Genomic DNA, 13,492 nt, shown 5'->3' on the forward strand with positions numbered 1-13,492 from the left:
ACCGACGATCAACTTTATATGATCATTCCATTTTAAATCACTCCTACTGCGTACTCCCAGATAATTTATGGAATTAACTGCTTCCAGTTGCTGACCTGCTATTTTGTAGTTAAATGATAAGGGAACTATCTTTCTATGTATTCGCAGCACATTAGACTTGTCTACATTGTGATTCAACTGCCATTCCCTGCACCATGCGTCAATTCGCTGTAGATCCACCTGCATTTCAGTACAATTTTCCATTGTTACAACCTCTCAATACACCACAGCATCATCTGCAAAAAGCCTCAGTGAACTTCTGATGTCATCCACAAAGTTATTTATGTATATTGTGAATAGCAACGGTCCTATGACCCTACGACACTCCCCTGCGGCACACCTGAAATCACTCTTACTTCGGAAGACTTCTCTCCATTGAGAATGACATGCTGCATTCTGTTATCTAGGAACTCTTCAATCCAATCACACAATTGGTCTGATAGTCCATATGCTCTTACAGAATACAGAAGTGGTACTGAAAAACCATGCAAACTGAGTGTAAAGATTAAATAAAACAGAAACCCACTGATGATGGCACAGAGATACTGAAACATGTTTGGGAACTTGGAAAAAACTGTGTTTTGCATAACTGGTGGACCTTACATCCAGCAATACTATGAACAAATGTTAAACAGTCTCAGACATGCTATATCTCACAAGCAAAGGAATAGGTGAAATGCAGCAAATCTGCTCCCCACCCCCTGTCTGCAACCCTACCTCCTCTTCAGCTCTTTCCATTTACTGGCTTCTAAGGTCATAAAATTATTTTTATCTCACTTCTTACTTTCCTCTTCCCTAAGCAGTAAATCAGAGCAAATGATTTATCTCAATTAAAAGGCAGTAAACCTGTCTTTGATCCAAAGGTTATTGCTCTTTTATACAAGAAAAAGGGGCAAGGGACAAGAGGAGAAACAACACTTATTACTGACCTCGTCCAGCCGTGTAACATTGGTTCTGAAAGATGACTGAGGAGGTTCTGAAATCTGGCACAATCTTTTCCAGTGCTTACAGCCAGACATGTAGGCTGACACTTGTGCATTTTATAGGTAACCTGAGAATAGCATGGGTAAAATATCTGTAAATGTAAAAAATAGAATTGATAAGTGTTATATTTATGTATTAAAATGTCATTTAGAGTCAAGAAGGTGAGGTGACTGGTATGATGGTTAAAATTATGTCTGAAAATATATACTGAGAACCAACATTAAATGGCATAATTTACTTATGTTTATAATATTCTGATAACTAATTCTTAAGTTTTATTATTACAAAAACAAGTCTTCAGAAAAAAATTTCCTTGAAAGAGGAATAAAAAAAGTTACTACAATAGTAAGTAAGTTGGCATTATTACAACTCTACATTCTCAAGTCAATAATTTATTTCTTTTATGATTTAAAAACATATAACATTTTGTTTTGACAATATTATGAAAAGGATATATTATTACTCACCATATAGTGGTGATATTGAGTTGCAGACAGGCACGACAAAAAGACTATCAAACAAGTAAGCTTTCAACCAAAACGGCCTTCTTCCAATTACACACACACACACACACACACACACACACAACCACTGTCTCTGGCTGCCAAGGTAATGGGATACCAACCATACTATTGGCCACCATATGGTCCAATAACCAGGAGTGATGATGTGAGGGGCTATTTATTTTCATAGCAGGACCTCTTTGGTTGTTGTCTGTGGTACCCCTACAGCATAGTGGTACATCAACAATATTCTAAACCCTTCATGGCAAGCCACCCTGGGCTTACATTTCAGTAAGATAACGCCCACTGATACACGGTGAGGGTTTCTACTGCTTATCTTCATGCCTGCCAAACCCTAACATTGGCCAGCACCATCATCAGATCTCTCAACAATTGAGAAAATTTTGAACATTATGGGCAGGGACCTCCAACCAGCTAGGTATTCTGATGATCTAACACACCAGTTGTACAAAATTTGAAACGACATCCCTCAGGAGGACTTGTAACAACTCTATCAATCAATGCCAAGCCAGATGACTAAATGCACAAAGGCCAGAGGTAGACCAAAACATTATTGACTGCTCAGTTTGTGAAGCTCTTTCTATAAAATAATTAATCCAATTTTCTGAAATTGTAATCCTTTGTTTGCCTGTACATGTATGCACACCTACTGATTACTTTTTTAATTTAATGATGAAATTCGCCAAACAGCTGTGCAGTTGAGATTTTATTTTATTTTATTTTCACTACCAGTTTTGGTAACTCATTATGGCATCTTCAGGCCCCATATGCACCTCACAAATATAATTGATATTGACATACTGGGGCCATGTGTTTCTGGATGTCGTGAATTCATAGTTCAAGTGCTTCCTTAAAAGGCTTGACAGTTGCAGTAAAGTCTTTGAAGGAACCACTTGATCTATGAATTCATGACATCCAGAAACATATGTCAATATTGATTATTTTTGAAAGGTGCATATAGGATCTGAAGATGGCATAATGAACTGCCAAAACTGGTAGTGAAAATAAAATAATATAAAATAACATCTCGGTGGCACAGCTCTTTGGCGAATTTCACTGTTAATATATTTGACCAGCTGCTCTCCCATGTCCATAATGGATCAACAGAGTCTACTGATTATCATCCCATTCACATAATTCCTTCATGGTATTTCTTTTTGTCTTGGAGTGTATGTGAACACACTGGGTGAAGCACGTGCTGAGGCAGAATGAGATTTCATAGAATATTTCAGACACTTAATTTGACATCATTTATTGGCATCATGTGATGATGTTTTATTGCCCATGAGAGAGGGTGCGGATCTCAGTAGACATAGTTCAATGCACTTAGGTTTAGGCTATAAGGTTTTATCAGGTGTGTGTGTGTGTGTGTGTGTGTGTGTGTGTGTGTGTGTGTGTGTGTGTGTAAATTACAGGCTCTCAATGTTGAGGTTATCAGCACCCTTCCATATATTAAAAGAAATGAATGTGGATAAAACATCTAAAATTTTTGTCACACAGTAAGAAGGAAACCTATAGAAGCACAGTCATGCACTCAGTCCCACTCCATCCACTTTGATACACACAATCGCTATATTTCACACCTCTTAATACAATGGAGAAGGGTGAAAGGTACTATGTCTGGTATTAAAACAGATGAAAAATCACAGAAGAGCTAAAAGAAAAGTAAAGGGAAATGTGAGTGGCCGACCACTTACAAAAATCATGGGTGAGCCAGTCACGCTGTTAACACTAAGAGAATCTCCCTGCAATTTGTGGAGACAACTGAATGTTATGGCATAAAGTCAAGCATTGGCACGCCAGTCATGAACAACAAAGCAGAGAGGGCTGTGAGAAGAAGTCAGCCAATCGCACACTGACCGACCTCTCTTCCAGGACAACGTGACAGCAATGGCCACTATTTCAAGAGGACATAAGCACTGCAACCAACTGGTGACAGCCCAGTTCGATAGCAGCTTCAATATTATCCACTTCAATATCACCATCGACGACAGTCACTTAGATAGCAGTTTCTAGATTAGCCACTTCAATGGCTATTATGAACAGACTTTTCTCAGTTAGTGATCAGGAGTCACTACAAAGACTGATTATTTCATATGTCAACCTCTGCTTGTGGCACATCTGTGTAGCCGCCAAAGTTAAGTATTGTTTTTGATTAATTGTAATAAAACTCATTAATACAAGTTGTTTGATTTTTTGTGTAGTGAACGGAGTACACAGGCTTTGTAGACACAAAAGATCGATGCCGAGGATGGACAAATAACATCATGAGGTGAATAAATACCATAGTGACAACCTGTTACCAGAACCAGCTGCCAAAGATTTTGTTTCGTTGTGGGATTTTTCTTTTTTTTTTTTTTTTCCCTTGTGGATTAATTCTGCCTTGTCGTTTCTTTGCATGGGTGTGTTTAAATGTTTTAATAGTATTTTATTGTGTTTTTTCTATTTAGTGTTTTTAGGTGAGGATTGCAGAAATTTCCTTTGCTTGTGTGCTTCTTTTTATTGCTTGCATTTTCTGTTTATTGCATTAGCCTCTTCCACCTCTCCCAACCTTGCTCAGGCACCTGAGTGGCAAGTGACAGATGCAACACAGTTAACACAGATGCTTCAGTTTCAGATGCAGCAGATTGGAACTCTTCTAAATACGGTCCAGCAATTATTGGCGAACCAAACAACTAACGCAGCCCAACATGCAACAGCTGTAGCTCCGAGTGCCATATCACCTTTTTGCTAGTGTAATGAAAAAGAAGAGGAATGGCTTGAGTGGTTGCAACAGTATAAAGCTCACATCATTGCTCACCAAGTATCAGGTACCGTGAGACAACATTACTTTTTGTTAATGGTAGAAAGTGCAGTTTTTCACCTCATTCTGAAGTTGTTCCCTAACACCACTCTGAGTGAACTTTCATATGATCAAGTTATTAGTTCTCTAACTAACTATTATGACCAGCTAGGTACCATTTCTTTCATTACAAGAAAAGGTCAGAACAAACTTATTGTGAGTGGGTAACAGATTTGTAGGGTATGATGCGCAAATGCAAATTCAAATGTGCTTGTGGTGCTTTATATTCAGATGTTATGTTGAGAGATGTGACCATGTACAATGTAATTGATATCACACTTGGAGAATAGATTTTGAAACTGTCAGGTCCATCATTTCAGCACATAGTGAAAATTCTAGATCAGTATGATTCAGTGCCATAGCAGCCAATAAATTTGAGCAGCCACCAATTTCTCACGTTGAGTCGTCCCTTGCTCATGAGCGGCTCAGTAGGCAGCTGCATAAACAGTTCTCTGAACAGGTGGCTACATCAGTGAATACAATTAAGTCATGCCCCAGGTGCTATTCATGGCACAAATGTGAAGACTGCCTGTCCAGAAGAGCACAGTGTTACGCTTGTGACAAGAAAGGTCACATCCAATCCGTATGTTTCCAACACAACAAACATAAGAATTCTGCCCACGCACAAAAATCTAGTCACAAGGCCCATGCAATCAATGCAGAGTGTTCAAAGCCTGCTGCAGGCATTAGCAAAACTAGCAAGCAAACAGTTTCTTCAGTGCTACGCCAGTCTAACAAACATTTTTTCAGATGAATATTACTGGAAAATGTATGAAATTTCAGTTGGACACCGGTGCCCCTGTTACAATGCTGGATCGTAACACATATGTGATTTTTCTAAACCCGAGTTGCAGTATCTTGGTCATGTCAGAAGCAGACAAGATGTACATCCTCTTCAGTCAAATTTGTCAACCATACATGCCCTGCCAGTTTCTAGCAATGTTACAGAATTGCAGTCAGTCTTAGGAAAAATGAACTATTATATCCGGTTCACACCGAATGCTGCACAAATTGCAGCTCCATTGGGCGGCTTGTGTCACAAGAATATCCCCTTTGTTTGGACAGATGAGTGCCAAGTAGCTTTCCAAAAACTTAAAGATGCATTGCTCTATGTTTGGTTCACTTTGATCCTGACAAAACCGTAGTGTTGCAAGCTGAGACTTCCTCTTATGGAATCAGTGCAATGCTTTTGCACAGATCTGGTGATAAAGACAGCCTTATTGCTCTTGCATCAAATGTCTTGTCCAAAGCTCAGAGTAACTATTCACAAACACAGAAGGCAGCATTGGCTATTGTGTATGGTGTCATCAAATTCCACCACTATTTGTACAGCAGAAAATTCTACTTACTAACAGATCATTGCAGTCCTTTTTTCACCCATTGAAGCCGGTCCCTGTTTGAACAGTCCAAAAATTGCAAAGACGGGCTTTGTTGTTGTCTCAATACCAGTATGAGATTTGAGTATTGTCCGACAGCTCAACATCGTAATGGAGATGTACTTTCATGTCTTCGGATTGGCCCTGATATAGTCTTTGATACTTGTGCTACATCTTGTTGTCACATTGATGCCCTGGATTCTGAATTGCTTCAATCCTTTCCTCTGAACTATAGGAAAAGTGCAGAGGCCACAGAAGCTGATTTAGATTTGAACATTTTGCTAAAATACATTCATACATCTTGGCCTGCAAGTGTGATTTTTGTTCAATATGACACTGGACAGTCATATGTGTTGATCCCCAAAGCTTTGCAAAAATAAGTGTTGCAGTTACTTCACCAATGACACAGCGGGATTGTTCGTATGAAACAGCTAGTGCATCGACACTGTACTTGGTACGGTATGGACACCCAAATAGAACAGATGATGTCACAGTGTCACGCATGTGCAGAAAATCAGTCCGCTCTGCCACAAAAATTCTCTGCTTGGCTTAAGTCACAATCACCATGGTAACGTGTTCACATAGACTCTGTGGGACATTTTTGGAACACTCGTTGGTTGATTGTGGTAAGACTCTTATAGCAAGTTTCCTTTTGCTGTGCCAATGAACTCTACATCACGTAGCACGGTTCAGGTGTTGTCCTCTATTTTTGGCCTTGAAGGTTTGCCTGAAGTCACAGTGTTGGACAACAGCACTCAGTTCATGTCAAATGAATTTGAAACATTCTTGAATGCAATGGCTTACAGCATCTAAGTAGTGCACCGTTACATCTACAATCCAATGGCAAATTAAATGTTTTGTCAAAACCTTCAAGAAGTAGATGGCCAAACTTTGCACAGCACACACCAAGGATCCAGCATTGAACTGTTTCTCATCTCCTATCACTTGCATCCATGAGATGGACCATCGTCAGCAGGATTGCTTCATGGCTGACACCATCAGACACTGCTCCACCCTCCTCAGCATCCGGTACTGGAGTATCACTTCGTGCCACAATATTGTGTTTTTCAGGGTTTTTTGTGGCAGCAGATGGTGGGTGCAAGGTGAGATCTTTTGTCGACTTGGCTCACGCACATATCTCATTTCAGGCCCAGACATGTACTATGTGGATTCTTAAGTTTTCTTATTTCATTGATATGTGATAGTTTTCTTTGTGCTGACTTCTACAGTCTCCTATTTGTAATAGTCCTAAGTAATAGTAAGTGGGGACATTGCAAGTGACTGCTCCCAATACGAATTTTTATATGTAATGTTAATATCTCATGTTTTTTGTGTGGGTTTATAATATCTTTGTGATCAATAAGTTTTTGAGTGTATTTAACTCTGCATGCCTTCAGTGCAAATGCACTGTTGTGAGTAGTCATTCATGGTCTCACAGAGCGTGGAAATGTTGTGATGCGAACATGGCACATACACTCGAAAATTAATGCTTTTACGAAGTCTGTGTTGTTGCTGCTATTTGTGGTGCATAATTTTGTGTTAACACAAGGTGAACAACAAATCATTTGAGCTGAAATTTAAGTTTGTGCTTGATTGTTCAAAGTTTTGGGGAGTGCGCTGTGAATGACAAGCAGTGGAATAATATTTTAATGGCAATAAGATACCTAGCATATAAACAGGCTACTTTACAAATGAAAGTTGACGTTAATGAGAAATTAACTACTGATCATTGATTTTGGGAGCCAAGATCTGGCAGGAGAGGTAGGAGGAGCCTCTCAGGTAATTATCAAGGGAAATCTGCCTCAAACCATGATGAAGATGGGAACATGGCAGCTAGCTCCAAATGTGGAAAAATGTAGTTTAATGCTGATGAGTAGGACAAACAAACCTGTAGTGTTGTGGTAGACTATTACTAGTGTCCTGCTTGACACAGTCAAGTCATTTAAATATCTGGGTATAATGTTGCAAAGCAATATGAAATGGAGCAAGCATGTGAGAACCGTGGTAGGGAAGGTGAATGGTCAACTTCAGTTTATTGGGAGAACATTAGGAAAGAGAGATTGACTTGTAAAGAAGACCACACACAGGATGCTGCTGTGGCATATTGTTGAGTACTGCTCAAGTGTTTGGGATCTGTACTAGTTCGGTTGATGGAAGACATCAAAGCAATTCAGGCGTGGCCTGCTAGATTTGCTACCAGCAGGTTTGAACAACATGTTAACTGTTACAGAAATGCTTTGGGAACTCAAGTGGGAGTTCCTGGAGGGGAAAGCAATGTTATTTTTGAGAAAAAATATTCAGAAAATTTAGAGAACCAGCATTTGAAACTGCCTCTTGAACAATTCCACAGCTGCCAATGTACATTTCATGTAAGTACCATGGAGATAAAATACTGTACGAGAAATTAGAGCTTATGTGGAGGCATAAGACAGTCATTTTTCCCTTGCTCTATTTACAAGTGGAACATGAAACCAAATGACTAGTAGTGGTGCAGGGTACCCTCTGCCACAGTGACTTGTGGAGTATCTATGTGGATGTGGATGTAGATTTAGAATGTGGAATGTATGAATGCTATTGAAAGTGACCAAACTGCATGAAGAAAAGACCAGATGAGAAAGAATGAGATAGATATATAAGGTCTACTTGAGAAATGATGGGAAGGAAATGGGGATTTCTACAGCACTGAGTTTAGAGTAATTGTAGTGGTGGTGAGGAGAGAGGAAAGCATGCAGTGGCAGTTGCAGTAAGAAGAAAATTGCAGAACTTACTATGTCAGCAAACAATTAATTATGGTAGAAAAAATAGTACATCTGTGGACTTGGTAATAATTCAGACATATTTCCCAACATTGTCTCAAAACTTGGATGAAATTGAGGCTATGTATACTAAAGAACCATCAAAACTGACTAAAGAAAAAGATAATGTTGTAATAATGTGTGATTTTAATGCCACAATAGATCCCATACAGGCAATAAGACAGTAGGAAATTTTGTGATGTATTTTTACATTTCCAAAAGGGTTCAGTGATACTGATGTCTTGGGTTTGTAAGTTAATAAATTACTTTATTAACATATATGAAGAGGAAACATCACACATTTCACATTCCCTTGGTATTTATTCCATAAGCCTCTTTTAAGCATCGGTGGAGACACATGTCTGTTTGTAACACACAAGAAGTAAATCTCAGTAAGTCATTCAACAGGATGTTCAGTCTGCAATGGTCAAAGAAACATAATTGGAAATATAGTTTCACCAAAATCAACAGACATTCACCCATGGGATGTAACAAGATTTCTTGGTCTAATTACCGACACTTTCCTTTATTACAAAAATTTATTTTTAAGGATCTATGCCAATTTCAGCTGCATGGTTTGTTGCAAATGGTATCTTAACCCATAAAGTTTTTATGGATGCACTTCCACATGAGATCAATTTGATGTCCATCGAATGTCCAAGCAATACTCAATTTCTCTCAATGTCTTTGCCAATCTCTCCTCTGTCACTTCCTCCACAGCCTCTCCTATTCAAGCTGCAAGAGCTGGCTCACTAGAAACTGGTGAACTGAACAATTTATCCTTAATATAACTCTGCATACAGGTGAATGTGTTGTCCAAAATGTTGGACTGCCTCTATTGATCAATCTGTGTGGGAAAGTTTCACCTGACAACTGGCAAACAAATAAACCAAAGTGTGGCAGTGCATCATATTTCTGAAACACTGTCCATGGCTGGAAGTCTAATGTGATATTATTTTACTGGTATACATTAACAGGGACAGTAAAACACAAAGAGTAACAAGCACTCCAGGAGTGACAGCATTGCTCTGGCTCATGCTGACTAGTACCAGCACGCGGCAGTGCTGCTCAATCACTGCTTGATTACTGTTTAATCTTCATGTTACATGTAAGAATAAAACTGGCCCAGAAAGTGCATGTATGTGGGCGCGCGCCCACACACACACACACACACACACACACACACACACACACACACACACACACACACACACACATTCATTATATAATTATATTATATTATATTATATTATATTATATCATATTTTATATATATATTATATAATTATATTATATTATACCCTCTGCCTTTTTATTATTATATTATATTATATAATTGTGTATATATATATATATATATGCACACATGAAAAAACAAACAAACAGTATCAACAGTTATGATTAACTGTTGAATAATCTCAAAGTTTATTCCTGTTATTACTAAATACAATAATTTTCATTTGCCCCTAACTTAACTAAATTATTATTTTCAAATGTAGAATCATACTAACAATATCAGATTTTAGGTCTGCCTTATATTACTTATCATACACTAAAAATTAAGAAAGACATAAAAAGCTACGTCTCAGATAGTATCAAGCATATGCACAAGAAATTACAAAAAGACAACTTTCAGTTTCATCCAATGAGAGTGGGAAGGGTTTAATAAAATCAGTATTGAGAGATTAAGAAGCAAAGTAATCCAAAACTTTGCAATTTTTATAGGGTTCTTAATAATATACTGCACATTTGTAATTCACACTACTGTGACAGTAAAGTAAATTTTAAAGCACTATAATTTAATTACAGTGTAACAACTGGAGTATCATTCATTACACTAGTGTGCAAAGAGATACCATACTCACCCTTTTAGGAGCTTTTACTGCAGATGGTAAATGTGGATACCAGGCTTTTAGCTGAGATGATGTGCTCATTCGAGCTGAGTAATGATGCACTGGCTCAAATTTCTCTATGGCTGGTACGTGTTCTGTAAATAATTTTAAGAAACAGATCATATTCAGATGGAAGGAAGTTACTAAATGTTCAAATTTCATTTTCATTAATGCTTATATTATTTCTTGTCACAGTGTTAGCATTACGCTACTAACGAGCAGAGAAGAGCCTCTCCTCTCAACAGAGTATTCTGTGAGTTATCTGTCTCTTTATCTGTCATCTGCCTACCTGTCTACACTGCTGCACAAGCTGCTGGCAGAACTACACTTTCAAGCAAGAAAAATAACACCCAAGTTTTTTTGCTTGCTTGTACTGCTTTTATAGTGACATGGAAAGTCTGTGTCCAACAGCATTTCTGGGAATTTGCTTTTGTTTACAGGCTGGTAGAAAACCAGCTAAAAGTATTACATATGCTTTCCTCTGGTTTTGCTGAATACAGCTATGGCAGCACAGAGGCAAGGCAAGTATGCAAAGATTGTGTTGTAACCAGTCCTGGTGTGTGTCATTCCAAAGCACCAGTGTTTAGGAGGATGGTTTTCACATGCAACAATTCAAGAAACAGGCACACTGGTTCCAGAGGCTTCTTCATAGAAAACACCTGACAGAGTTCAAAGTTGAGCTGACAGATATTATCCACACTTAAGAGAATCTCACAATTCTTACAGGAGCCTCGGTGATTTGGTGATTGGTGAGTACACATACAATATTTTTAGAAGTGTTATGAACAAACTAGTCATTGAGCAGTGGAAGGACTTTCAAGTCAGGGTGTATGGTAGAAAGCTATTCCAAGTGTTACAGGAATCATAGTGTACCATTTAAGGTGACAATTTACGATAATCAAAGCATTGATATGTACGAAACTAAAATCCTCAGTAATTATCTACACATGTATGAAATGAATTTGGCATCGGAAAGGCAATCATTAAGATAGTACACACACACAAAAATGATTTTAGCTCCAAAAACTCCAGTTAACAGATAACACATGCACGAATAACCTCAAAGAAATGGACATAAGCATGAAGTAAAGTAGCATAAAAAATTTGGAGATATCATTTAAGTTTGAAATGCTGAATAAGTTAAGATGCCTGAAAGTGTGTTGCTTGGTTCATTACAAATGCAAATAGTGGAGATATAAACAATTAATAAAAATTACATTTGTATCAATAGTTGCAAAATTCCTGAATAAGATTTTCAATGGGAAGAAGAAGTTTGAAAATGTGTAAACATTCTTTTATCTACATCTATATCTACACTGTACAAACTACCATGAAGTACATGGCAGAGAGTACATCACGTTCTACTAGTTATTATGGTTTTTTCCTGTTCCATCCACATATGGAGCACAGGGAGAGCAGTTGTTTAAATCCCTCGATGCATGCTGTAATTAATCTAATCTTGTTCTCATAATCCGTGTGGGAGTAATACATGTGGGATTGCAGCATATTCCTAGAGTAATAATTTCAAGCCAGTTCTTGAAACTCTGTAAGTGGGTTTTCTTAGGACAGTTTATGTCTGTCTTCAAGAATCTGTCAGTTCAATTTCTTCAGCATTCCTGTCACTTTCTCCCATGGATCAAATGAACCTATGATCATTCATGCTGGCCTTCTCTGTACAGTTCAATATCCCAGTTAGTCCTATCTGGTACAGGTACCACACACTTGATAAATATTCTAGGACAGGTCACACGAGTGATTTGTAAACAATCTCCTCTGTAGGCTGACTGCATTTCCCCAGTATTCAACCATTAAACTGAATTCAGTCACTTGCTTTACCCAGGACTGACCCTATGTGACCATTTCATTTCATATCCCTCCTAAGCGTTACAGGCAGTTGCATGAGCTGGCTAATTCCAACTATGACTCATTGATATGACAGCCATAGGATACTACATTTTTTCCTTTTAGTGAAGAACACAATATCACATTTGTGTACATTTAAAGCACTAACAGCTTTTACGTAAGACCAGAATTTTTAGGGTATTTATCTTTGCACCACTTTCAAATCTTATCAAGATCTGATGGAACATTTACGCAGCTTCTTTCAGACAGTATTTCATCGCAGATAACTGCACCATCTGCAAAAAAAAAAATGAGGTTACTATTAATATTGTCTGGAAGTTCATTAATACACAACATAAACAGCTAGGATCCCAACATCCAGTGTTACTTCTACATCTGTAGATGACTCTCCATTCGAGATGAGTTGCTGCATCTGCCCTCTCAGAAAAACCTCACTCCGAACAAAAATTTTACTTATAAATCATACGATTATATTTCTGATACTAGATGTAAATATGATAATGAGCTGGATACTTTTTGGATTTCAAGACTGTCTTGATCCACAGTTTTCAGTATGTCATGTGAGAAAAGGACATGATCAGTGTTTCCAGAATCTATGTTGTTTGGCATGGAGGAGATCTGGTCACTTGATTATATTTGAACTCAGAATATGTTAAGATTCTAGAACAAATTTATGTCAAGGATATTGGGTAGCAATTTTGTGGATCATTTCTACTACACTTCTTGTGGACAGATATGAATCTCTTTCAAGTGCTAGGCACGGGTTTTTGTTCGATGGATCCACAACAGATTGCAGTTAAAAGAGGGGATAACTCGGTCACTAATTCAGTGTATAATCTGACAGGGAGTCCATTGTACCCTGGAGCTTTGTTCAGTTTTAATGATTTCAGCTGTTTCTCAATGCCATGAGAGGAACATTTGACAGCATAGTTTAATATTTCTGGTTTTGTTTTGCTACCCTCAATTTCAGTTCCCATCTCATCCACAAGTGGCTGGATGCTAACTTTAGTGCCACTAACAGCCTTCACATATGACCAGATTTTTTTGTGGATTTGTGAAAGATTATCTGACAGTATATTCTGCTATGGTAGTTATTGAAGGCTTCACACATTGTTCTCTTGTCAGCCAAACATGTTTCATTCAACAGGCCTCTATCCGTAGTCCTATGCTTTGTTTT

General features: G+C 38.0%; 1 protein-coding gene across 1 annotated transcript in view; it reads right to left on the bottom strand.

The window, feature by feature from the left end:
- The window catches only part of LOC124720378 (histone-lysine N-methyltransferase eggless-like), a 414,374-nt gene that overhangs the window by 84,541 nt on the left and 316,341 nt on the right, over positions 1–13,492 (bottom strand). The window contains exons 15-16 of the mRNA XM_047245705.1: positions 10,426–10,547; positions 969–1,114 (exon numbers count right to left, since the gene is read on the bottom strand). Of these exons, the coding sequence (XP_047101661.1) occupies positions 969–1,114; positions 10,426–10,547 (268 nt within the window). The remainder of the gene's footprint in view (positions 1–968; positions 1,115–10,425; positions 10,548–13,492) is intronic.

This window comes from Schistocerca piceifrons, chromosome 11 (assembly GCF_021461385.2).
Source record: "Schistocerca piceifrons isolate TAMUIC-IGC-003096 chromosome 11, iqSchPice1.1, whole genome shotgun sequence".
NCBI classification, from domain to species: Eukaryota; Metazoa; Arthropoda; class Insecta; order Orthoptera; family Acrididae; genus Schistocerca; species Schistocerca piceifrons.